The sequence below is a fragment of the Macaca nemestrina genome, chromosome 1 (genome assembly GCF_043159975.1).
Source record: "Macaca nemestrina isolate mMacNem1 chromosome 1, mMacNem.hap1, whole genome shotgun sequence".
Classification (NCBI taxonomy): Eukaryota; Metazoa; Chordata; class Mammalia; order Primates; family Cercopithecidae; genus Macaca; species Macaca nemestrina.
This window is the reverse complement of record NC_092125.1, coordinates 358039-385804: the sequence shown is the minus strand read 5'-3', so window position 1 is coordinate 385804 and position 27766 is coordinate 358039. Positions and strand designations below refer to the sequence as shown.

The 27766-nt window shown below is 42.3% G+C and overlaps 2 protein-coding genes across 3 annotated transcripts; both read right to left on the bottom strand.

The window, feature by feature from the left end:
• Positions 1 to 855: 855 nt before the first annotated feature.
• On the bottom strand, positions 856 to 27766 carry LOC105463333 (olfactory receptor 2T2). 2 transcript variants are annotated; one of them, XM_071072973.1, is made up of 3 exons: positions 27633 to 27766; positions 2270 to 2694; positions 856 to 2125 (listed from the first exon to the last, which is right to left on the bottom strand). In XM_071072973.1, the coding sequence occupies exons 2-3, from the start codon at positions 2635 to 2637 to the stop codon at positions 1663 to 1665; spliced, it is 831 nt and encodes a 276-aa protein (XP_070929074.1). In that variant the 5' UTR covers positions 2638 to 2694; positions 27633 to 27766; the 3' UTR covers positions 856 to 1662. The 2 variants fall into 2 exon arrangements, with proteins under 2 accessions (XP_070929074.1, XP_024642954.2); XM_024787186.2 differs by having other exon boundaries at positions 858 to 2694.
• On the bottom strand, positions 9896 to 17703 carry LOC139356385 (olfactory receptor 2T27). Its single transcript, XM_071070277.1, has 2 exons — positions 17460 to 17703; positions 9896 to 13074 (listed from the first exon to the last, which is right to left on the bottom strand). The coding sequence occupies exon 2, from the start codon at positions 13068 to 13070 to the stop codon at positions 12117 to 12119; it is 954 nt and encodes a 317-aa protein (XP_070926378.1). The 5' UTR covers positions 13071 to 13074; positions 17460 to 17703; the 3' UTR covers positions 9896 to 12116.

The following is a 27766-nucleotide window of genomic DNA, read 5'->3' as shown; positions in this document are numbered from 1 at the left end:
GAGGCAGTGTGAATTGGAGGAGTGTTGTAGAGGGAAGATAGATCAAGGGGGTGCTAGCTAAGGCAGGAGAATGGAGAAGGGGGAGGGCACTAGTGCAGATACAAAGGAATTAAATGTGAATGGAGCTGAATTGAAATAACACTGAGGATATTTCACAGATGAATCCTGGTCTGTTTCTTCACTTAATCCCTCCAGGACATTCTTCCATCTCTTTTCCATGCGTTTGATTTCAGGGTCAAGATCAAATGATTAGGAGCATTCTGAATAAAAAACCTAGGGATTAGCATATTGAAGGGAATATTCTTTATCTACATCAACAATGGAGGAAACATTGTTCCTTCCACCTGTGTTGACACTAGAACATAAGACTGAGGAACCTTTGCTTAGTCTTCAACTGTGTAACAAGATTTAGAAAACACTGGACAAAGTGGTATCAAAGAAAAACACCAGGTCCCTCAATATTTTTTATTTCTCCTATTTCAGGACCTTACACACAGAAGCAGCTAAAGTTAAATGGTGGGGTGAGTGCAGTCTTGGCTTAGTATTCCAAAGTCACACGTCTATCAAAGCACCACACTTAACTCCAACTCATTACAGAAATACTTGTCTTTAGCATATCAGTGAAGATGTTGAGAATAAGAAAATTGAGCAACTTATTCCAAGGGAACTAAGTAGAATGAATAAACCAAGACATTTTATCTATTACCATTTAAGTGTAAATGGCCGTTTTGTAGGTTTTCGGCCGTGTAACAATCTTAATGGCAGTCAGTTTTCAATAAATGAATATTTCCAGGAATATATTGGACTCCATGGGAATAAACGCAGGGCAAGTATTTATAATGTTTTATCACTTACCTCTGAACTAAGAACATTCATAAAATGTAAGAATAAAGAATCAAAATACGATAGTATCACCTAAAAGTTTTCTAAATAAAACTGCTACACGTTTAGCACTGGAAAATATTTTACTTGTATTGAATGTTTGAAAGTAAATCAAGGAGGTGGCAAATGCTCCAATTTCCATTCAGAGGTTGGTCAGCAATGCAGACAGAAGGATCATGATCACAGGTTAACACGGGCACTCCAGAGGGCGGCTGGGCTTGCCAGGAACGGTTTCTAGGGCTGCCTGCCTGAGAATCCCCTCTGGAAAGGTTTCTTGGTGAATCCAGTTGAACAAGTTGGCTAATGCAGAGATGCTCCCCAGCTTTGCTATTGTTGCCAAGTAATCATCGCAACAGGATGATTTTGCCTGTTAATAATTTTGAATTAGCTAAGTGACAACATTCTTCAGAAGCAATACCGTATGTTCTGAAATAGCTGCGTTATTGGTTGCAGCACCGCGGATGTTAGAGTCCCCACTAGTCCCTCCCTGATCACAGTCCCCACCCTGATGCCCTGGGAGTCCCCGCTAGTCCTTTCTGGTCAGTCGCCACCCTGATGCCCTGGGAGTCCCCGCTAGTCCTTTCTGGTCACAGTCGCCACCCTGATGCCCTGGGAGTCCCCGCTAGTCCTTTCTGGTCACAGTCGCCACCCTGATGCCCTGGGAGTCCCCGCTAGTCCTTCCTGGTCACAGTCGCCACCCTGAGCTTCAGAACCAATACCGTATTTTCTAGAATAACTGCGTCATTGGCCGCAGCACCGCAGATGTTTGCAGAGTCCCCGCTAGTCCTTCCTGATCACAGTCCCCACCCTGATGCTCTGGGAGGAGCCACATCTCCCCAGCACTTTCCTCAGAGCTGCGGCCACCTCTTGATTCCTCAAGCTGTAGATGAGTGGGTTGAGCATGGGGGTGAGGATGGTGTAGAAGGCGGACACCACTTTGTCCTTCCCCGGGGTGTGGTAGGAGTGGGGCAGCACGTTGGTGTAGAAGGCCGCCCCGTAGAACATGCTCACCACCGTGACGTGGGAGGAACACGTAGCAAAGGCTTTGCGCCGGCCCTCAGCAGAGTTCATCCGGTGCACAGTCAGGAGGATGCGCGTGTAGGACACGGAGATGACGGACAGAGGAGGGAGCAGCATCAGCACGCAGCAGGCATACATCAGGGTCTCGTAGAGCGACGTGTCTGTGCACGACAACCTCAGCACGGCTGGGATCTCACAGAAAAAGTGATTGATCTCTCGGGAGCTACAGAAGGGGAAACTCATAGTGACAGGAGTCAGCATGAACCCATCCAAGGAGCCGCCCGCCCAGGAGCCGAGCACCATGAATAAGCAGAGCCTGCGGTTCATGAGGAGAGGGTACCGGAGAGGGTCGCACACAGCCACGTACCGGTCATAGGCCATGAGACCCAGCAGGAAGAATTCCCCTCCAATCAGGGTCAGGTAGAGGAAGATCTGAAGTGCGCAGCCCAGGAAGGAAATGGTCTTGTCCTTGGACAGGAGGTCCTGGAGCATCTTGGGGACCGTGATACAGATGTAGATGGTGTCCATGATGGAGAGCTGGCTGAGCAAGAAGTACATGGGAGTGTGGAGGCGGGAGTCCACATGGATGAGCAGAATCATGAGCACGTTGGCTGTTATGGCCACCACAAAGATGGAGAAGACTATTGCAAAGAGAAGCCCGGGGAAGGCAGGATGGGTGATGAGGCCTGTGAGGACGAAGTTAGTGGAGTTCTGGAGAAGGCCCTCCATGCCCATGGTCCATAAGAGCTCCGTGGGCTGTCGAGGCAGAAATCCGGCAGCTTATTTAACGACCTGACATGTAGAAAGAGCCCACCAGGAATAGGATGTCAGCAGCGTGTGATAAAGCAAAGATCACCTACTTCAGGATCATTTGAAATCCCAGTTTCAGTGTTAATGATCTGTATGATATTGGACAGAAAATCTCTCAACTAAATTTCATCAACTGTGAAAGCTCATCCTAGTTCTATACAGGCTGGATGTGAGATGTAAATGTAATAATTCATACAGTACCTGGTTTAGAATCGGCTTATTTTGAACCATCTTCTGAATACATTTTATAATCTTCACTTTAGATTGAAAGTTTTCTGAGGGTGTTTACCGTGCCTTAATACATGGTTTGGGTTTAAATTGCTCTCTGCATCTCCATTAAGATGATTGTATTAAGATCATACACATATCTAACTTGTGACTTATGAAATTGGTAGAAAATATCTAGATAACTTTTTTGGCTGCTGTTACTAAACAGCTTTCTGAAAGTCTGCAACCTCAAAGCAGTACAGATGACCTCATTTGAGGTCAGGAGCCACTGTCTTGTGGTTAGACTTGTTCTGCAAAGGGAGTTCATGTTTTAGTCATGGATTGCTGTGAGACCTTGTGTCTATTTGTTCTCACAGACTAATACGGGGATCATAAATCTGGAAGGACCACCACAAACTGCTTCAGAGCAAGGCTTTAGTTTCTTTATCATGGTGGTCTTTCTGGTTGATGAATTCTGCTAAAATTTGATGACTAGATACTGCATCATATCACTTGATGGACTTAATCTTGTTTAGCCAAAACGTTAGCGTTTCTGACAGAGTGGCATTCTGAACCTGTCCTAGTGTAATATCTTCCCAGGAATCCACTGCTAGTTGGGTTTTTTCCTCAAATTTCTCTACCATTTTGCTGCTCCTTCATGTCTCTAAAAATAACTAGTCAGTTGCAGTGGCTCACACCTGTAGTCCCAGCACTTCGGGTGGCTGAAGCAGGCAGATCACCTGAGGTCAGGACTTCGAGACCAGCCTGGCCAACATGGTGAGATCTCATCTCTACTAAAAATACAAAAGTTAGTCGGGCTTGGGGGCAGGTGGCTGTAAAATCCCAGCTACTCGGGAGGCTGAGGAAGGAGAATCGGTTGGGCGGGGGAGGCGGAGGTTGCAGTGAGCCTAGATCATGCCATTGCACTCCAGCCTGCGGACAAGAGCGAAACTTCGTCTCAAAAAACAAAACATAACAGAATCTATAGCTGGTAAAGACATTTCTGAACTAAGAAGACAGACAGCACTATCAAGCATTCCTTGAACTAAATGGAATGAGTTCTCATGCTTTGAGTAACGTGAATGCGTGTTCTTTTTATATGTTCAGGGATATTGAGGGATGAATTGTTCCTTTTAGATTATGGTGTACCTCTTCTCATTTTAGTGACAGGATTACTGAAGAAATGTTTCTGTAAAATGTTTTGGCCACCAATACTACCAATATATCTGAATCTTTTGGTTCCAGAATAGTCAAATTTATAGTCTCTGAAGCATCAAGAATAAACTCCCCTTACGTTGAAGCAAAAACAATAGGAACAGTAGACAGTTTTCCTTCTTAGTGCTCAAAGATGGAGATGTGCGTAATAGACCTAAAAGATGAGTAAACTTTCAAATAGAAAAAGAAAAGCAATTTTTATGTTGGTCTGTGCTGAAACTTCAATTAATCACACCTTGGTTGAGGAGAAAAAATATATATGAGCATCAAATATTAACTCCTGTCAAGCTTGATAAGAGTCAGTTACTTTTGCCTTCTCTAATAGGTGTAAGATTTTCCTGTGATAGCCACAGCTTTGAGTCATGGGTCAAGAGACTATTTAAATATAAAATTCCATTTATAGTGGCTTTTGCAACAGCCTGTTGGAAAAGTATTAATCTGGCAGACAATAAGTTTATCTTGACCCATATCTATTGTTTCACTTAAATGCATTATGGATATTATACATTAGTTACTATAGTGTTAGCTTACAATCATCCTTTAAAAATACACTTTGAGAAACTGAAACAGGCAAGAATGAGGCAAACGAAAGTGACTTAAAATAATTACTTTTGGATCAGAACATGAGCCAGAGCATTTCGTTTCATGTAAATAATCAGACTCCACTTCACAAGGTATTCAAAGGGGAGGCAAAACAGTCTATTGCCTCAAATGTCTGATAGAGTAAACCATTTTCAACTCCCAGATCTTATCTCATTGTAGATCCCAGAAGATGAGAGTAAAAAAGCTGAAATAGAAAAATATGATTTTAGCCAACCTCCCTTATTTTTATACAACCAAGACTGTTTAAAAAAGATTAGAGATTGCTTGAGTGTGTTGTGTGTACATGTGTGTAGAGTGTTCATATGGGTGCGCATGGCATGGGCGGGGTGCGCATGGCATGCGCGGGGTGCACATGGCATGGGTAGGGATGTGTGTAGGGAGCAGCCGCGCTGAAGAGCAGAACACTACACTGCTCGGCACAAACGAGCAATTCACCCATTTCAATGAAGCCAATATTGAAAACCAAATGTGACATGTTCAAATGCGAGCCTGATATTGTTCCATAGGATACTGGGCATTGCAAGTAGGCAGAGAAAGTATCTGCATTATGAAAAAATGTATCAGTTACTTCTGTTTACGTCAGTTCCGGGCATCTAAATGTTAACATTTGAGTTGATGCTATTTAACATGATGTGTGGTTTGGCTTATTCACACACACAAGATCCTAGATTCCATTCCCCATCAGGTCATCTTTCCTCCACTATGATTATTCTCTACTCTAAGACCCTTAGGTTTTTTCCTATTTCCCTCATCAACTAGTCTTTCCAAAAAAAGGCTTTTGAAAGAAAGGAGGAAGACAAAAAAGAAAGCTTTTATTTCCATGATCGAAGCTTCAGGCCTCTCTGCTGTTCAAGGCGGGGAACGCTTTGTCCCCAGTGCAGGTTAGAACATAACCCAGAAACCCTGACCCCCAGGACCAGTTATAACGTCACCCAGTGTTGCAGCATAATTATCTGGCAGGAACAGGAGGGTGGGAAGATCAAGCCCAGAGGTGGAGGACACCGTGCACAGGAGCTCTGCGTCTGTTATCTGCACACTTGGGGCTGACGGGTAAGGGATGAGTGAGCTCACCAAGAGGCATTTATTCTACCTGCGGTCTGCCACATGGCGAGAAGCGGGAAAGAGAATGAGGAGAATCTCCCTGCAGGGTGCCAGGCGATCAAAGCTGGATGTTTCAGGACAACAGTCCTGGGGTTGTTCTGGGAGAAGCCATAGAAATCAAGCACAATTGGTGACTCACTGAAAATTGTATGAAGAGATCTCCAAGGGAGGTCAGATGTTATTCTACCAGGAAGAGTTTCGTGCAATTCATTGACACCCCTTTCCGGGAATTCAGCATGATGAGAGCTACGAGAAGAATCAGCCAGTGTCCCTTCTGTGGCAATCCAGCTGCTAACCAGAACTGACCTTCTCCACTTGACACAATTTACCTGCAGAGCTTTAAAGGGAGGGGTTTTCCATTCCATCCTTGGAGACAGAACGCCTCAAGTGCAAACACATTCCGTGTTCAGGACCCTCACCTAGTACTGTGTGAGCTAAGATTAACAGCAACTGACAATATTCTTAAGGGGTATATAGCTAAGTTCGATTAATGTATCATATCAAAAAGCCTCATAAAAGCAAATCATTTTTAGGTCTAAAGTGGGGATTTCTAAAAATGAAAATATGTTGGGGACTATTTTAAAAGGTGTTTAACCACAAATAGCTAATGCCGTTGTGCTTTACTCAGCTGTCAAAATCGCTTTGGGGATGACATGCATAGTTACTTCTCCAGACCTCAGTGTTCTTTCAGTAAAAGAATGGGTTAGTAACATGCTGGTGACACGTCAAAGTGCCACATAGCTCTAAGTCATCATTTGTCACTGAATGAGAAAAAGGGGGCCGAGTACATTGGGGTCTTTCTGCTTTGATTAAAGCTTGTAAAGAGAAGATAATGGTGTGAAAGGCACTAAGAAGATAGAGGAAGAGAAACAGGAAGTTGTGATATTCCCCAAACCATAAAGAACAGGGCTTTACATGTGCCGGGTAGTTTAGTTTTACAACATACATGAAGTCACAGCAAATCAGAAGATGCTACACATCAGCTTGAGTAGTGGACAGAGGTACAGATTCCCCTTATCTGTGGGAGACAGTTTAAGACCCCCCCACCATGGATGTCTGGAACTGCAGACAGCACTGAGCCCTATACATCCACTATATTCTATCCATGCATACATACCTATGATCAAGTTGAATTTATAGATTAGGCACAGTAAGGAAGGGATTAATAAAATAGAACACCTAAGACAATATACTGTGGCTATAACTTAGTTTGATGTGTCACAGCAAAACTTGCAGTTTTCTTCATGATTTCAAAGAAAGTTTTTCTTAACCTAGATCTTGGCAAACTCAGCTTATGAGGTTTAAGTCAAGAACTTTCACCTTTTTACTTAAAGCACCTTATTAGCCTCTCTCCGGCACACCTAAGTTGCTTCACGGCTCCATCTCTTCGGGGCCGTTAAGAAAAATTACTGAGTTACTTGAATCCAAGCACTGCGAGCCCGCCACAGTCGATGACCCAGATACCTACTGAATGACTTGGGGTAGCACAGACAGCGTGAAGAAGCCAGACCAAAGGACGATCCGTGTCCTCTGCAGGACAAGAGTTCATCATACTCAAGATGGTATGCAATTTAAAATTTGAGATTTTTCATTTAATATTTTTTTAAACATGGTAGATAGCAGGAACCTGGCAGATTGCAGGTAACTAAAACTGGAAATGAAAGTGTTAAAAGAATCCCGAGATTTCCTCTTATCTCAAAAGGTTCACCCAAGGGCTAGAGGGACTGAAATGATCTTAAAGCACAAAACTTTTAAAGAGAATAAGTGATCACTGCTTTGAAGACAGTGTATTGCAAGAACCAGAAGACAGGAGTCAGTCCAGTTAAACAGTGCAACACTGGAGAGGGAAACCGGTCTGATTCCAAAACTCGAGACTGCAAGAGGACATGGTCAAAGACAGTGTAAATCATGTCAGAAAAGGCTCGAAAGCAGGAATTAGGCACCTGGGGTGAAAGAAAGGCGAGAGTCCAGTCTAACCACAGCTGAAGAGCCCATGGAGAGCTGAGGTGTGTGGGGTGGAGCGCAGCTGGAAAGTGAAGGTGGAGAGACCAGAGCTCAGTGTTGAGAAATAAGGTGTAAATGGGAATTGTTTCAGTAAGTTACATATGCTGAAATAGGTACGTACAAAAGATCTAGCAGTTTTAGTCTCTCCACAGCAACCTAGTATCCAAGGATGTGAATTTCTCTTTCCCTTTACCTTATATCTCCAGTTCTAATTACATACTGCCTTAGATATCCCACTCTACCTGCATACTTTTAAGGATTTTATCTTAAGGCACATGTGGATGCCTTATAGGGTAAATAAAAGAGGAAGGAGGTTAGGGGAAAAAAAAAAAAGGAAAAAATCAAAATTTTTCTCCAAGCATGCAGAAAGTCTTCAGTCACACCTAAATACATATGAAAGGCAGCAATTGTCATTTAACTTAAAATGTAAATTAAAATTTTAACAAAATATTCAGAGGGCAATTTATGCTTATCCAGTAATATGCACCCTTGCTACCAGTTAAAGTCTGAAACTTTCTTCCAGCTGTCAGCTCTCACACACCATTTTCCTCCAGTAAATCTCTTCATATTATTCTAAACTATTAGATTTCCCTTAGCTTCCCACGTTTCATGCTAAATGCTCCTTTTCAGTCATCTGCTTGCCGATTAGTGAATATATGCATTTATGCTTCTTAATCCTGAGAAGGACCACTGCCCTCAGTTATCAGCAGATAAGCTCACAGTAAGGTGGCCTTCTAACAGTTACAGAGTAATACCTCAAGAAAACATCCCAATATCTGGGTAATGTTCTGGTTTTCTTGAAATCTAAGATCCTACCTCAGAATCTGGGTCCACGTCTTTCTAAAGCAGCAGTGGAAAGTCAGACTTAAATACATGTGTGTGGGGGTGAGGCTAGGTCAGAAAGTCTTTTCACCAATAGATTCCCACATCCCCCAGGAAGAATTCCTGGGTTAGCAATTAATCCAGGTTGACTGGGCTTACCATGAATTTTAGAAGCAGCCCCATCCTTTCTTGCAGAGGGTGCATTGTTTTCCCAAGTGAAGGACTGGAATTGTTTCTTGCTATTTCATCATGAAAATGTCTTACTGAATCTTGGCATCTCTCCAGAGATGGAGAAGTGATATGGGGATAAGAGCCTTGCTCTAAATTGAAAATTAGATTTTAAATCTTTAGAAATACAAGCTATGACAAAACTCTCCGTCACTGGCCTATTTTGTTTGGGGGGAAATATTTAAAGTTATAAATATAAGTCTGAACCAAAGAGCCTTGGAGCCAAGTCTCCGTGTAGAGGTTTCTGGTGCCAAGGTTGAGGATGCACCTGGGAAAAAGGAACAAAATGACAGGAGTAGCTGAGATTTGTGCTTCTTCCAAAGAGGGTTGGGAGACTCCAATATTTAAAAGTGAAACAGTGGACATTTGAGAAAAAAAGGGGGGGAAGTGTGGGTAAATGGAGTAAGCGGTTGCCTTCTTTCAAGGCGTTGATCAGTGTTCACTGAATTCGCACTTTAGATGTGAAAGGAGAGGGTTTAGAGGAACAGTCAAGCTGGGCATTCATCTCCTGCTCAATCTGGATTTGTATATAAAGGCACACAGAGGAAAGAGTCAAATACGCATTTCTTTCAGGGAAGTGGAGGGATGACCCCCAGGCCTGTCTGTCCACTGCCTCTGAAGATAAGCCGTTCATTTACATTGTCAGTACAACATTCAACAGAATGGTTTTAAGGGTAAAGATCTTTGGGCCGGCAAGGAATTTCCTTGGGAGCAAATTGTGAGGGAGGTTCCTTGGGGAGGGATGTAGCCTTCTACCTGTGTAGCTATCCATTTGGGAACAGTATGGAGTCTGTAGCTATCCAGTCAGGAACAATATGAAATAGTTTTTTGCATGACAGTTCCCAAGCTTGACTTTTTCCTTTGGCTGAGTTTGGGTCCCAAGAGTTATTTTCCTTCTACTTTCTCCTACCTTCTATTTTCACAAAAGTGGCATTTGTCACACAGGTTAAGTGTTCTTCAGAATTAATTTGTCTTATGCATAGTACAGAAGAACGTTGAATTCAGTAGGAATAAAGGAGACATGAGAAACTAGAAGAATGAGGGAAAGGATGCAATGGGTAGAGAAGTGAGGGTAAAACAAGTTATACGTTTTCTAAAATTTTTCACAAGAGTATATCAAGATATTTAAAGATTAGGAAAATTGAACTTCCTAACATTTGTTTCTCTAATGGGGAAAAGTGGTCTTGTTTGGGGAGCAGAACAACTTCCGTAAGGGTAATAACATGGAATACTTTTCATGATTTAAGTCAGCTAATGGGCACATGATCATTTCTAGTCATCACAAATCCATTAGACACATACCTTATGTCCTCCTAATGTTACAGAAAAACAGAAAACCCTATACCTCTTCAGCCTTTAGAATGTGATTCAATAATTCTTCCTAAAAATGTGTGTCATCCATAAAGTTCTCCAAGTAGCTATCGGATTGGATAGACTCTTCCCTCTGGTGTGATGTGTCTTTCTACAGAGCCACAAATGGGTTATGATCAATATTGATCCTCTGCAACCCTGGATTGGTCTCAGTGCCCAATTTGGCTATAGCCACAGGGGAGTTGATTTTGCTGTCAGCCAGTTTTCCTCAATGTGCCATAAAACTTTTTACAGTTGTCATGAAAGTGTTTGAGAAGTGCTGCTGTATCAATTAAGAAAGTTAATACAAGCCCAACCTGAGGAAAAATAAGACCTGTGAACAAGGTATTGATTGGTATTAGTTTCTAACTCACATGTCACAATGTTTTGTCTAGTGTTGAATTTAGTTATCTTGTGAAAATAGAGTCTACATTATTTCTATAAAAGGTATTTTGTGGCATCTCAATCTTCCTTTGTTTTTTTCATTTTTTGCTTCTCTTCCTTCAACTTTTCAAGAAGTAATCTTTTTATATCAGTAGGTATAGACTTTGTTGCTACAAGCCGAGAGCGACTCCCAAAGGTTGGAGTTTAGATTCGCAGTGTTTTATTTGCAAATAATTCTGCCTGCTCACTCTCATTCCATTCTGAAAGTGCCGCTTGACATTTAGGGTGAATCTATTTGGAAAAACCCTGCTAGTTACTATAAGAATTTTTAAGTGTTCTTTCTAAATTTCTGAAGATATGGGCCCTCTGCTCATGTCTGAAAAACAGACAATCCATTTTCACACTGCTATAAAATACCCAAGACTGGGTAATTTATAAAGAAAAAGGTTAAATGGGCTCAGTTCTACATGGCTGTGGAGGCCTCACAACCATGCTGGAAGGTGAAGGAGAAGCAAAGGCATGTCTTACACGGCAGCAGGCAAGAGGCATGTGCAGGGGAGCAGCCCTTAGTAAAACCATCAGATCTTACGAGACTTATTCATCATGAGAACAGCATGAGAAAACCCCCTCCCCCCAACCCCAGGATTCAATTACCTCCCACGAGGCCCCTCGCACTATATGGGAATTATAGGAGCTAGAATTCAAGATGATATTTGGGTGGGGACACAGCCAACCCTTATCAGACACATTCCAATAAGTTAACTGGAGGCTCTGTCAAGAAATAGTTATATGCTGAGGTTGCTGAGATCTACAGTAAGAATCATCTTCTAATCTTTGGAATTGTGTAGAAGGAAAAAACATTTGTGGTAATTTTGCTGTCACACCATAAACTGCAAAACTTATAGCCACGGTGTGTGATGTGTTTAGGGTAAGAAAAAAACGCATTACATTTATGGTAGATGAGCAAGTATGTGTTGTGACCGACATCAGGTTCTATACTACGGTTTCGGGCTTCCCCCGGGAGTCTTAGAACACAGCCTCTGAGGATAAGATGGTGACTGCTATGTTTGAAATATGGTGTTTGATGAGTTGATTCTTTATAATGGTCAGTGGACAGTGTCTAAAGGGGAGAAGTCGGGAGAAGTCAGGGAAGCAGCTGAAGATGACCGTTTCTTTTGTCGTGACTGAGCAGAGCCAGAAACAGGCTACTCCGTGATTTTTACTGGAATGCACAACCTTGTTAAAAGCTGATGGGTAACTACTAAACCCCAACTTTAGGCCTACGCCATCCCAAGCTGTTCGTTGTTCAGAACCTTCATTCCTTTCAAAAATGAAATCCTTAAAATCCCAGGCAGCTTTCCAAACCTCACATGCCCCACAGTTGCTGGCATGGGGGTGACTTGTTTCCAGGCAGAGAATATTTAAATTCAAGGGCAACGACAAAGTCTTGTATCCTTCATTTCAAATCTCTAGCAGCATATGCAGTTTCTTTAGAAAGCGGTTACCTTTCCTGAGGACACACACCTCCCCACCACCTTCTGTAGGGCCCCTGTGACATCCTTGTTCCTAAGGCTATAAATGAGTGGGTTGAGCATGGGAGTGAGGATGGTGTAGAAGGCAGACACAGCTTTGTCCTGCTCAGGGGTGTGGTAAGAGTGAGGCAGCACGTATGTGTACATGGCAGCCCCATAGAAGAGGCCGACAACCACCATGTGTGAGGAGCAGGTGGCCACAGCCTTTCGCCTCCCCTCTGCCTCACTCATCCTATAAACAGTCATGAGAATTCTTGTGTACGAGGCTGAGATGACAGAGAAAGGGATGAGGAGCATCATAATGCAGCAGACATACATGGCTGTCTCGTAGGCCGACGTGTCCGTGCAGGAGAGCTTCAGAAGGGCAGGGACCTCACAGAAGAAGTGGTTGATCTCCCGAGAGGCACAGAAGGGGAACTGCATGGTGACGGGGGTGAGCAGGAAACCATCCACAGACCCTCCCAGCCAGGCTGCCGCCACAACCAACCAGCAGACCCTACGGCTCATGAGGACAGGGTAGCGGAGAGGGTTGCAGACGGCTATGTAGCGATCATAGGACATGAGTCCTAGGAGGAAGAACTCAGCCCCTGCTAAGGTCAGGTAGAGGAAGTGTTGGGCAGTGCATCCTGCAAAGGAAATGGCTCTCTGGCTCATCACCTGGTCCACCAGCATTTTGGGCACAATGGTGGAAATGTACAGGATGTCCATGAGGGAGAGCTGGCTGAGCAGGAAGTACATGGGGGTGTGAAGGCGGGAGTCTATGTGGATGAGAATGATCATGGTCATGTTGCTGGCTACAGAGGTCACAAAGACCAGGAGAACGAGGGCAAAGAGAAGCCAGGGGAAACGGGCGTTGCTGAACAAACCCAAGAGGATGAAGTCGGCATACACGGAATAATTGCCCCGCTCCATAGCTCTGTAGGGTACACAAGAGAGACATAACGATTAGGTTGGGAAAGGTATCCGATTTACCTAAAACATTATGAAGCAGTCATGAACAAACCAAGGTCAAGTCATCTTCCTGAAGCTCATAATTTCCTGAGAGCTGCCATAGCACAATCCTGCTCAATCTCATATCATAGTTCAGGATGATTTTCTTGATTTGGTGACTACTATTTAGAGTTCATGATGAAACAATCTTTCTGTTCATGACCACATTCACTTCTATCTTTCGAGTACCACCTTACATTGGGGGGATGCACTTAAGGAACCAGCCTGATTGAATAGGAGAGGGTGGTGGGAGGAAAGGAGGATTGCCCCTGTCCTAGACTGCTCTCCTTATACTAGACTCGAGTTCTCACAGTTTGAATATCACCAAGAGTATATGTGTTGCCTATTGAATAACTGCATTGAGCTGACCTAATTTCTACCATTCTGGACACGTTTGTACATTGTCAAATGCGACTGCTCAACTTCTATCAGGCAGCATATTTGAAAATGAGCCTGTGTTGAATAAAAAGAGCTGAATTCTGAGAAGTCATCCGAAAATTCATAGGAAGAAATTCACGGGAGAAAATGTTTAGGGTCAAGCAGTGTTTGCTTTCCTTCTTGCAGCAGAAAACTACTGGTTAACATACGACTCGTTAACAATTAAGTTAAATGGTAGTATAACATTTTATGAATATTAGAGAGTGTATCCCAAAAGGGATCTCAAACTCGAAGTTAGATTATGCATGTATATCCATATCAGTTAATATCTTACCCATTTAGGGACACATGAATTATGTAGATCGCTTCTCTGCATCGTACAGAGCTGCACTGTCCAGTGTGGAGCCCGAGACATGATGCTCCAAGTCAAGATGTGCCATCAGTACAAGTTACATTAAGAATTCCAAATCTTGTTTAAAATATATGCAGCACAGCTCCTTAAAACTTTGTTGATTATGTGGTAAGTATTTTAGATACATTTGGATCTAGATTAAAATTTTCACCTATTTTTAATGTGGTTACTAGAAAATTTAGAATTATCTCTGTGGCTCCCCTAGGATTTCTACTAGACAGCACTGGTCTAGAGGTATCATCCCTTTCTGAGAATATGACAGCTCCAAATACCTTCATCCAAACAAGTTCTCCAGAATTAAACCCAAATTAGAATTGAGCCAAGAAATTTAGGTGTGATACCAAATTAGAAAAACGTCTACTTGTATGTGCATTCACCTGCGAATAGTAATAACTGATTCATAAGTTTTACATTTCTGAACAACCTTATAAGATACTAGACCATTCTACAGTTGAAAACGAGGCTTAAGGAAACTTCCCCAGAGGAACATGGTTCTCTTCAAACAGTGACAGTGTAATTGTTCTATGCTGTTCAACAGGACAAAGACATCAATTCATTCCTCCCACAAACGTTTCCTGAGAGGCACACTGGGTAAGCCAAAGTTTGCTATTCCAAAAAGGACTTGAAAGAATGTAAGACATCATCTGTCTTCAGAGAGCCTAGAATCAAGGCACATGAACGTGTGCAGTATGTGTGACCACAGGTACACTTTCAGAATGATTTTAAGACCTCTGCAGTTGACTTATTTGGTATGTGAACAAAGGACAATAAAAATGGAAGCTGCAGCCCACTAGCTGGTAGACAGGAAATTCACACCAGGGCCCCTCGGTACATTCCACCACAACCAGGCCACAATGGACGGATGGAAAACGATGAAAACTAAATTCTCAGCCAGATTTTTACTGATGACACCCACATTATATCCTTATGCATTTCTCAGTTCTCATTCTTGAAATGTTACCAGCTTTGTGCCAGAGCTTTCCACCAGCTGTTTTATTTTATTTATTTTTAAACTGTGTTAAACCATTGGGGAAATTAAAGGCAAACATTTAGCAGCAAGTCGTATGATGGAGAGGTTAATGCTCACCTAGACCTGGTTGTCCACAATTTAAGAACAAGATCCTTGGAGGGCTATGCTCATTATTTCACAGTAAATTCAGAGAATGGTGGAACCTACTGGAGACCAGCCACAGTGACTGCTATTGGTCCACTGGGAATATTACAGCCCAAGAGAAAAAAATGGGTCCAAAAATATGCTTCTCAGGACAGCTGTGTCCCAAACCCTGACCACGAATACTCCTGGCCCTGAAACTTGTTAGAGACCCCAGGGATCTCCCCAGCTTTCTTCACAAAGGGAAAGGGGAGATGCGAGTGGCTCCGTAACCACTCAGATTTTAAAACCATCTTCCTCTCTGTCAGTGTTGATTCATTCTCTGTATTTTAAAAATTACCCAGTATAACATTTAATACTTGGGAAAGAAAAAAGGAATCAACTGGGTTACTCCATGCCCCCATGTAATAACTTTTTATGTCTATGTGTAATTTCAAGCTTTGGTAAACTTCTAATTTTATATATACTTAATATTTAGCACCTTTCCCACGTAGTCTTTATATAGACTATTGCTATGATTGAATAATGACACTCAACTTAGAAACATGAACGTAAACCAAGTTTGCTTATAATATACAATATTGTGAGGTTGATTCTCCGGCGTAGTTCATGGAGAAGTGTACGATGCTTTAGAAGCCCATCAACCAGATCGTTAGATGCTTAACAGTAACAGAGCACACTTACGGCCGCATCGTGCTTGCCCGTGTTTAGCACTAGTATCTCAACTCACGTTAATAGGGATTTCTTTGATTACTAAGTTGAACATATATTTTTGTCTATTGATTTTTCATGACCGTTTCTATATAGGTGATTTGTTAAAATTAGTGTTTTCTATAGAACAAGAACATTAATAATTAGTAATATTCTGATGTACTATTTAGTGCAGCTATTTTGCCCCCAAAAGTTACTTATAATTGTAACTTTGATGTTTAGGCCAAAAAGTTTTGAAATATTTAAAGACATTTATCATTCTGTATGCCGAATTTGAAAAATATTTTCCATCCAGGTATGTTATTTGTACAATTTTACTTGAATTTTTAAAATGCGTATTTTTATGCGTTTAAAATCTTTGGTCTAGACATTAAAAATTATGCAACTATTGGTTTATGAGGTCAATCAATGAATTTGTACCTTAAGATCATGCCAGTGAGTTTATCTAATTGTAGTTCAAATAAGCACAAGTCCAAGTGTGATGAGCAGGAATGACCTAAGTTCCAACAGTTCTCCTTGTGGATGTGGGAACACCCTCGTTGCGTGTGTAAATTCTGGTATAAGTGGGTACTAAGTGAGTGCCAGGGTTAGCCTTAAGATAGTAATAGCAGCAACAATTAACTTTGGGGATCTCACCCTCTGCTGTCCATATGTTTCTCTCAAATAGCAGATCCAACAGCAGGTAGCCAATTTTCTTCTACTTTTTCATTTTTGATGTTGTTCTGTCAGACTCTTGCTCTGCATCAAAGATTGGCAACAATTCTTGGTGACCATCTAACTCAGAATATGTTTGAGTGCTAAAAGGCTAAGCTAGACAGGAGATGAGGACAACAGGCATAAGAAAGAATATCTTGAGAGAACAGAACAGGGCAATGGTGACCCAGACTGTAAGACATTAAATTCTCTGTATAATGAGATTCATTATGTTTCCTCCCCAGAAGTCTCTTCACATGAAGTGTCACTTCTAATTGTGGAAAAAGTATTTTCTAAATTAAGGTCAATTTGGGGAATCTTTAGAACTGTCAAGAAGTTTTAAGGCCGAGAGATTGTCTTGAAGCGGACCAAGGGCATGATCACCTTCAGTCTCTAGAGAAGTTGAACTGAGTTCTTCCCCTGTCTATTCCTACCCTTGAAACTTTATTCTTGGCATTTGCTATGTAGCATTGTGAACATTAAACAATTTTTAATCAGAAAGCCAGGTTTGTAATCCTATCTTCATTGATAAGCTTCTGGATGTCTGGCAAGCCACTCACATTCTGTTCTATCAGCCTCTGGGAATTTCTAAGTATGGGGCAACGGTTTCTTGGAGGATAGGGAGGGTCTTCCTAAACCATTTTTAGATACTTATGAGGTACCTAAGAAGGTGGCATACTACAAATTAGATAAGCTCTTTATAAATATGTTAAAATTGTATAGGTGAATATATGTTGCAATAAACACTTTGTTGGAATCATTACAAATCTGTCTAGAATTCCCAAGTAATCTGCTACATTCTAATGTACACAAAAGATAACCGAGTCCGTAACGGAGAAGAAACAGGATCAAATTATTTAACAGTAGCACTATCCACAAGTATCTCCAGTTCAAAGTCAGACCTATCAGCTTCAGCATTCTCCAGTATTTGATTTGAACCAACTTTCTAGTAAGTCCAGAATCTAAAGCATCCTGCGATTGATCAGCATCAAGACTGCAAACTTACCTTACACACTATCTTCCCCAAACACGATGATCTGAATATTTAGAGAAAAACCTTACAGAACTAAGGTAGTAAACAGTTGTTCAGCATTTCCTTTTATGTAGTAAGTGTGGAGAACCAAGAGGCATCCATTATTCTATATTCTGTATTTCAAACTTGTTTTCTGAGCTGAAACAGAAGAGTGCAGGCAGGGAGTGTCCGAATTTAAACAAGGTACAGTGGATTAGGCATGGAATTACGTCTTGTTGTTGGCAGAAAGATAAGGGTCAGTCCCTAACTATTTTAAGATTTAGAATACAGTGATAGGTGAATACTTTGAAGATCTAGCAACGGACCAGCCTGAATCTGTAAATGCCTAATAACTAATGCAAAGTTGACAGCAGTTACATTATATGCAGGCTGCTAAGATCGAGATCCAGCGACTTACACAGGAGAGCTTGCATCATGGCGATGGCTAGTACTCCCACTCAGGAGATAATTGACATCAGTATGTCTCTGGGGTCCTTGTCCCTAAGCCTGCAATTTACACTGTTCATGCAAATGTGACAAAACTTCACCTTAAGAAAAATGTAACCTCAGTTTACAAATTAAACACCCAGATAAAGTTAGGTTGCAGGCAGCTGCAATTAAAGTGCTTTTAACTTCGGTTCATGACATTGTTTTAAAAGTTTTTCCCACCCCACACTTCCAACTTTTAGGCATTTCTCTTAAAATAGAAATCCAGTGTTTCTAAGTATTAGTAGTCTTGCATTTTGCGCCATTCCCCATCTCCAAGTAATATGTCATCCTGTCTTTCTTGTAACTTGTAATAAGAAAATTTTCAGCATTGCAAGCATTTAAAAATATATACACAGATAAGTAAAATAAGAGAAGCTGATCTGAGTTACTTCAAAATATCAAGACCTTTTCTCATTCCAGTACTCTCATCACAAGGGCCCACACCAATTCCTGGTGGGGGCGGGGGGGGATCCCAGACCCTGCAGTCTTCCTGTGCTGCAGTCTGTGCCTGCATGATCTTCCTTTCATGTAATTCATTATTTACCTCACTGGTGTTTAAGAATTAGTGAGGGTTGCAATTCAGGTTTTCTGAGACTGAAGCTTATGCAATCTGGGGCTTAAAAGGCTACAAATCATGATTGCATGGGTATAAATACTCCTCAGTGAAAAACCAAATTACACCTTTAAAAAAAGCTGATGAGTACCACAAATACGTAACACTATCTTAACTGGTTGACCTACACACCACTTCCCATTTTTTCCCCCCAAATGGCTACATACTATGTACTCCAATATATTTTCTATAGCAAGAGATGGTTCAATCCTAGTATGGTTGGTTGAAAATTTTTAAAATTTGGTACTTTAGAAAATTGTCTTCCACTTTGTTTAGGATTGAGGTCCAATCTGAGAAAACCACTGTTAAATTACTTTTGTATGACCTGCCTTAGCTTCCCCCCCAAGAGTTGACTTTAGAAAATATTTGAAACTAAGAAAAATGATTGAGCAGTCTGAAGAATGAGCTTTGCAAAATGTTTTAGGCTGAGACACGCGAGCATGAGAATAACTTCCCTACCCAGCCCTGCTCAAATGCACATGCCTGGGGGGTTGTTTAAAGGAATTTTATACTTTTACCCCCACCCCGTGGTTTCCAGACTAGCTGATAAATTACCTAAAAATATTACAAGTTGTACAGTGACCTTTACCAACTATCTTCATGTTCTGGGAATTTGAGATATAAACACAAAGTATAGCTGATCAATAGCTCATGTTGGCTTTAGAACTTCCTTTCCTCCCTTAAACGCCCCATAACTGCTGTTAGTTGGAGCATTTATTTAGGGCTACTAGAATCTCTCAGATTATATTTCTCAGTCTTGGCCCAAAATAAACTCTACTTACGTTGATTTTTGCCTCCGTTTTTTCCTTTATGTTGACAACCATCACCACCATTCATCTCCAGAACTTTCTCATCCCAAATAAATCCTCTGTACTCATTAACATTAACTTTCTCCTTTTCTTAGTCTCTGGTAACATCTAATTCTATTTTGTTTCTATGGATTTTTCTATTCTAGGTACTGTAGCAAACTTGTCCAACTACTAACTCGAGACCATCACTACAGCGGTTACTGTTACTGCTCCAGACCATCATTACAACAGGACTGAACAGGGGATGAACATAGAAATGGTGAGAAAAAATAGAACTTCTAAGGCAAGGCCAGCTTGGGGAAGAAGAGAGCTCCCAGCTTCGAGTGAGCAAGGGCAGCCGCCCGAGCTTCTCAGGCCTCTGCATATATTAAGAGCAGGGAGGAGGCCGTCACGACTGGTCAGCTGTGATTGATGGCAGGTTCACATTATTGCCATCAGACTTTCAGACGTACCTAATAACAAACACTGGTGCCTGGGGCGTGACTGCCCTCAGCATAACCTCTGCGCAGCAAACGCAGTTTGCCCGTTTGCCAACATTCTGCACTTGTGAGAAGCAGTTTTGCTGCTTACTCAGACTCCAGGGGTATAACTGAGTTGATCACAACCCTCTTTCCGCCTCCAACCTTTCCTGTTTTTTGAATTGGATAAGATCTATCCCTGTATTATGGGGGTTGATGTCAGCGTGACTCCGGTCAGTCCTCGGGCCCGAGGACACCCACACGGTTTGTTCATCTCCTGTAAAGACACAGGCAGCCCTTGTCCCCACGTTAGTAGCAAAGCTACAGAAGCAAAGGTTTCTGTGGCCACAGCCAGGAGGCAACGCCGTTGCTGAAGCATCCGCTCCACGAGCTGCAACTCAGCTTCTGCCTCTGCAGAATTGCTGCGGGGGTAAAAACTTTCTATTGATAATGAAGGCAGCTTTTTCTGATGAACAGAAGGCAGAGAAAACAAATTGAGACTTAATTCGTCTCACGCAACAGTACAGCAAAAAAGCCGTCCTGAACCTTCAATTCGCGCTTACACAGGCGGGTCTATTAAGACACTATGGGTTGTGATAAAATCTTTCTCCTAGTCATGCTTTTAAATCCCTGGCCTACCACTACCTGAATTTTTCCATAACCCGGAGCAAGAGCTCCTGGGACTTCAGGAATGCCCCCGCAAGTTCAGATGACTTTCGCCTAAAATTAATCCCATCTTCCTGGTGGCAAAGGTCCCCAAATGCCAGTGTCAATCCAGTTTGTTTCCTCTAAACATAACCCGTTCTTTGGGGGATCTAATCCTGTGCTTCCAGGTGTTTGAGGGGGGGGTCAAGGCACCTCCGGAAACCCCCCCCCACAGAACGGAGTCGTGGCCTGGCCTGGGGACGCCCCTTCTTCCAGGTGCCCAGGTCCAGGCCCGCTTGTTTCCCAACAGGAGGTGCCGTTTTGATGAAATCATCAGTGGGACTGATTAGCCCAATGATTTCCCTTAATGGCAACAAGGGCAACATCCTGGTGCTTTTTCCGTAGCGAGAACTGTTGAGTGATTCCTTTGGCCCAGAGGTCTGGCAGCATTTTCTGGAACGTCCGATTTTCCTACATTTTCCCACTCCAGGGCTCAGCCCTGGGTTTTCAGATCTGTCAACTACCAAAATTAGCTATTGCCTGAGTCAACATTGTAAAGCAATGAGGCCGAGTTCCCACATCTTGACAAGCTCTAAGAAAACCCAAACTTCCTGCACACCTCACAGGTGCCACTGCACGTTCACAACCCACATTCGTATTTTCATGAGCCATAGTCAAAGTGAGCCTTTCTGTAGCCACAGAAGATGGCACAAGCCAATTTTTCATTCTCCCTCTCTCGTCTACCACTTTCGATAGGTGCTGTGACTGGGGCAAAAAGTTCTCAGGCCCTGAAATAGAGATGGTATGCACCAAATTCCAAAAAGGGGGGAAAAAATTCCCCCATGTTACCCTGATTCAATAAACCTCCCGTTCTTCATACCTCTAGGGGCACTGACCAGTACATTTTTAGAGCACTGGCCTGTGTTGCTGCTGGCAGACTTGTAATGGGGTTTCTCGTTCGTCTGGTTGGTTTTAGTTTTCTGTTCCAGACCTTCCTCGTTCAAGTCCCTATAGGACCCTGTCTGTCACTTAGCAAGTTTCTACTCATCTCTGCTGGTCTTTATTCCTATCTGTCCACCATAGTCCCTGGCTAGTTCCTGCCTTTCCCTATGCATACTCTATTTGTCTCTATCCTACTTATCTCTATTTGTCCTCCAGGCCTCTGCTTGTCCCTGGATGTCCCTGCTCAGGCACCACTTGCGATAGACTTGTACTATTACTGCTTGAGACCATCATTACAGGACTGAATGACGAAATGAACATAGAAATGGTAAAAGGAAAAAAAAAAAAACCTTTCAAGGAAAGGCTAGCTTGAGGGAAGAGAGATCCCAGCTTTGAGTGAGCAAGGGCAGCCGCCCCCAGCCTCTCAGGCCTCTATTTATTGAGTAGCAATAGCAGGGAGGACGACGTCACGATTGATCAGCCACGTGATTGATCACAGGTTCACATTATTGCCATCAGACTTTCAGACGTACTAATAACAAACACTGGTGCCTGGGGTGTGACTGCCCTCAGCATAACCGCTGCGTGGCAATCGCAGTTTGTTTGCCAACATTCTGCCTTTGAGAAGCAGTTTTGCTGCTTACTCAGCCTCCGGGGTATACCGAGTTACTGACTTGATCACTATCCTCTTTTGGCCTCCAACCTTTCCTTTTTGTTTTTTCAATTGAATAAGATCTGTCCCTGTATCATGGGGGTTGATGTCAGCGTGACTCGCAGTCGGTCCTCGGTCCCGAGGACACCCAACACGATTTGTTCGTCTCCTGTAAAGACACAGGCAGCCCTTGTCCCACGTTAGTAACAAATCTACAGAAGCAAAGGTTTTCTGTGGCTGCGGCCGGGAGGCAACGCCCTGGATGAAGCATCCGCTCCACGAGCTGCAGCTCAGCTTCTGCCTCTTTGCAGAATTGCTGGGGGGTAAAACTTTGTTGATAACTAAAGACAAGCTTTTTCCGATGAACAGAAGCAAATTGAGGCTTATCCTTCTCACGCAACAGTACAGCAAAAAAGCCGTCCTGAACCTTCAATTCGCACTTACACAGGCGGGTCTATCAGACGCTCTGGGCTGTGATAAAATCTTTCTCCTGTGTGTGCTTCCGAATCCCTGACCACCTCGCTGCTCACGTAGAGAGGGGCACGATTTACGGGGAATAAGCAACAGTTGTGTGATATTCTCCTGGTTCAAAACCCAGAGATCTCGTGACGTTACCACTACCCGAATTTCTCCATAACCCGGAGCAAGAACTCCTGGGACTTCAGGAATGCCCTGAAAGTTCACATGACTTTTGCCTAAAATCCCATCTATCCCTGTTGGCAAAGATCCCCAAATGCCAGTGTCAAGTTTGTTCTCTAACTTAACTCATTCTTTGGCGGATCTAATCCTGTGCTTCCAGGTGTTTGAGGGGGAGTCAAGGCACCTCGGGAACCACCCCCCTGAAACGGAGTCGTGGCCTGGCCTGGGGACGCCCCCTTGTTTGAGGTGCCCAGGTCCAGGCCTGCTTGTTTCACAACAGAAGGTGCCGTTTTGATGAAATCTTCAGTGGGACTGATTAGCCCAGTGATTTCCCTAATGGCAACAAGGGCAACGTCCTGGTGCTTTTTCTGTAGCGAGAACTGTTGAGATCCCTTCCGCCCAGAGGTCTGATGCCATTCTCTTCTGAAACGTCCTATTTTTCTACACTTACATTTTCCCACTCCAGGGCTCAACCCTGGGCTCCTTTCAGATCCGTCAACTACCAGAATTAGCCGTTGCCCGAGTCAACATCGTAAAGCAATGAGGCTGAGTTCCCACATCTTGGCAAGTTCTAAGAAAACCCAAACTTCCTGCACACCTCACAGGCGCCACTGCACGTTCACAACCCACATTCGTCTTCTCATGAGCCGCAGTCAAAGTGAGCCTTTCTGTAGCCACAGAAGATGGCACAAGCCAATTTTCATTCTCCCTCTCGTCTACCACTTTTGATAGGTGCTGTAAGTGGGGAATAAATTCTCGGGCCCTGAAATAAGATGGCATGCACCGAACTCCAAACAAAAGGAAAAAAAAAAATTCTTCCCCATGTTACCCTGATTCAAGAACTTCCCATTCTTCATACCTCTGGGGCACTGACCAGTACTTTTCTAGAGCACTGGCCGTATGTTGCTGCTGGCAGACTTGTAACGGGGTTTCTCGTTTGTCTGGTTGGTTTTAGGAACAGAAAAGTTCCAGCCGACCTTCCTCGTTCAAGTCCCTGTAGGACCCTGTCTGTCCCTGCAAGTCCCTGCTAGTCGTTATCCTTATCTGTCCCCATGGTCCCTGCTAGTTCCTGTCTTTCCCTACCCATACTCTGTCTTTATCTCTTTATCCCTACTTATCTCTATTTGTCCCCCAGGCCTCTTCGGGTCCCTTCACGTCCCTGCTCAGGCACCACTTGTGACAGACTCGTACTATTACTGCTTGAGACCGTCACTACAGCAGTTACTGTTACCGCTTGAGACCGTCATTACAGGACTGAAAGGAGCAATGAACGTAGAAATAGTAACAAAAGACAAAAGAAAACTGTCTGAAGGAAAGGCTAGCTTGAGGGAAGGAGAGAGATCCCAGCTTCCAGTGAGCAAGGGCAGCCACCCGAGCGTCTACAACCCTCCGTATTTATTGAGTAGAAAGAGCAGGGAGGAGGATATCACGATTGGTCAACTACGTGATTGATCACAGGTTCACATTATTGCCATCAGACGTTCAGACATACCTAATGACAAACACTCATGCCTGGGGCGTGGCTGCCCTCAGTATAACCTCTGCACAGCAAACGCAGTTTGTCCGTTTGCCAACATTCTGCATTTATGAGAAGCAGTTTTGCGGCTCACTCAGCCTCCGGTGGTATCCTGAGTCGATGATGACCCTCACTCTTTCGGCCTCCAACAGGGTATCTCATATGAATGGAATCGTACAATGTTTGCCTTTATGCTTATTTCACTTCACATAACGTTTTCAAGGTTCGTTCATGTGGCAGAAAATATCAGAGTTTCATTCCTTTTGAAGGTGGAATAGGATCACATTGTGTGTATATATCACATTTTGCTTATGTACTTGTCTGTTGATGGACACAACCTTTTGGCTATTGTAAATAATGGAGCTGTGAACACTGTTGCACAATTTTCTGAGTTCATGATTTTAATTCTTTTGAATTTCAAAAATAATTTTGAAATTCTGTTGAATGGTATCTTCAATAAGTTGAGACATACACATTTGTTGTGTGAGTCCCTGAGATTTTGGGGTGTTGTATGTGAGTCCTATGAAGGACTCAGTGTATGCAGGCTGGTGCACTGTTCTCACTTTTTATGGGTGCATAGGAATATGTTTAGGGCTGACATGACAAAACGTTGGCTATTTACCTTGAAATACTTTAACAGAATAATAAAGGGAGTTTATAAAGGAACTGATTGCTTGAGATACTGAAGAAATAGAAACAGACACAGAGATTAATGAAGATAGATACTTAGAGCCAGAACTAGAGTTAGAAACAGAGATACAGATTCAATGTTCTCTCTCTCTTTCTCAAGATAGATAGATAGATAGATAGATAGATAGATAGATAGCCAGCCAGCCAGCCAGCCAGCCAGCCAGAGGATATGAATACAATTTGGCAAGCTGATTCTTAAAAGATGATCAAAGAGCCAAGAAGAGCAGCCAAGATAATGTTAAATAAGAACAATGAAGATAGATTGTCATACCAGAAATTCAGATTTACTTTCAAGTTAAACTGTTAAACAGTATAAAATTCACACATCATAAGAAAAATAAGCCAAAGAAAAAGAATAAAGAGTTCAGAAATAGGTCCATGCATGTACAGAAATTTTATGAAGCCTTATTTTGTCTGACAAATATTTGTTAAATTTATACTATGTACAGCCATCTATTGAACTATTAAGACCCTTGGGATATATTTGTTTGCAAAACAGGTGCCTGTCCTCATGAAGCTGCCCATGTAGCCCAGAGGCAGTGAATAATAATAAACAGAATAAGTAAGTTAACTCTGTAGTCTGTGAATGTCAAATGGTACAGAGAGAAAGAGAAAAGTGGAGTTGATTGAGGGACAGAAAGAATTGCGGGAGCTGTTGTCATATTTGTTGCTTTTTACAACATCATCGATAGTCTAGATCTCTTTGGAAGGATAACATTGGAGCAGTCTTGAGGAGATAAAGAATTTAGCCCTGAAGATAGTGTTGGGGTGGGAGGGATCCCACGTGGAGAAAAAAAAAAAAAAAAAAACTGGTAGGACAGCCCTGAGGTGAGAGTGTTCACAGCTTATTCAAAGAGTGACAAGAAGCAATGATGACTGGAGCAGTGAGGGAAACAGTGGTACACGCAGACATCTATGTCTGGTAATGGGGAGAGGAGCATGGAAAGGGCCCCTTATACCTTACTGTAAGAATTTTAGATTTTACTCCCAATAAACAGTGAGCTACAATGGGGTTTTAATCACCAAAGTGGCATGATCTGATGTTTCTTCAACTGCTGCTTTAGAAATAAGCCTTAGAGGATTTAGGTGAAGCAGGAACATACCGTAGAAATGGTTGGAACCTAGGTGTATTCTGAAGGTAGAGCCAACAGGATTCCTTTACTAGTTGGATATCGGTTTCAAGGGAAAGAGAAGCACCAGGGGCAACTCTAAGGGCTTAGATTGAGCGACTGAAATTGGGGACCTCCTACCAGGGGGACTAAGGAAAGACACAGTTGCAGGAAGTTTAGGGCGGGAAGAAAGAGGCACAGATCAGTTCAGTTTGGTGAATGCCACGTTTGTTTTGAACTGAAGTCATTAATACATAGATACTATATAGATACATGGTTACAGCTAAGAACCCCAATGAGCTTAACAGAGAAAAGGTACAGAAAAAAAAGAAGAGGACCAGTAACTGAGCTAGGATCCCTCCAGTATTAAGAAGTGAGCCTGGAGAAATGACACAAGGAGAAAAAAAATTAAAAGGAAAAACAAAACAGTGGGTTAGGAAACTCAATCACAGTTTGGTGGACTTGAAGACAGATGAAAATGCAACAAAACAAAACACACATCTTCAGTTGAGGGAATAGACAGTTATATCAAAACAAGGAAAAAACCAGACAAACAAAACTGTGTTGATGGCCCTAGTACAAGAAGGCCTGAAAGGTTTGATTTATCCACATAAAGATCATTGAAATGAGAGGTAAACATCCTGAATAGAGAGGACAGTGGAGGAACTGGGGAGACTAAGAACAGGCAAAGTTTTTGGAGAATGTGACTATAAAGGAGACAGAGATGTCACTGCTGAGCGGGGAAAAATAAATTCATCAAGTTGTATTAGGAAAACTGTTTGTTCATCTGGAAAATGGAACATTTGCCTAAGGTCACATACTGTACCACAAATATGTTTTAGGTGAGTTAAAAACCAAAAGGTGAAGAAAGAAAAAAATAAACTATGAGCTTTTACAAGATAAGATAGGATAATATTTTCTTGACTTCAGGTTATGAGCAGATCACTTAAGACACAAAAAGAACTAATATGAAGTAAAATATTGGTAATTCAATTTACAAATAAACAAAATTTAAACACTTGGATAGGTCACAAACTAGCAGATGTGTAACAAAACTGAAAACAAAATATCCAGCACATGTATAAAAAAATCTTATGTGTCTATAACAGAAGGCCAAAATTTGATAGCAAATGAGAAAAATACTCGAATAGGTACTTTACAAAAGAGAAACTCTGAATGGCTGATAAGTCAAAGAAAAGTTACTCAACCTCATTATAAGTCAGAAAAATACATACCCATCAGTTCTACCTCGGTATATGCACTATATTTTTTGCATTTATATATGAAAACATTAGGACATAAATGTCAATAGCAAAAGCATTCATAATAGCCCCAAGCTGAAAATAATATGTATACCTAATAACTGCAGAATAAATATATCAATTAATAAGCTATCCATTCAATGACATTCCATATACTAAGGAAAATGAGCAAACTATACAAGATAATGAGCTGAATATCACAAACATTATATTTAGCTAAAAAGTCAAAATAATATATTCAAAGTCACTTCATTTTTAAAGTTCAAAAGTAGGCAAAAGTAAACTATGTTGTTTAGAGATATATACCGTATTAGTCCATTCTCATGCTGCTATGAAGACATACCTGGGACTGGGTAATTTATGGAAAAAGGAGGTTTCATTGACTCGCAGTTGCTTAGGCTTTACCGAATGCATGGCTGCGTTAGGCCCCGGGCAACATACAATCGTGGGGGAAGGTGGAGGGGAAGCAGGTACAAT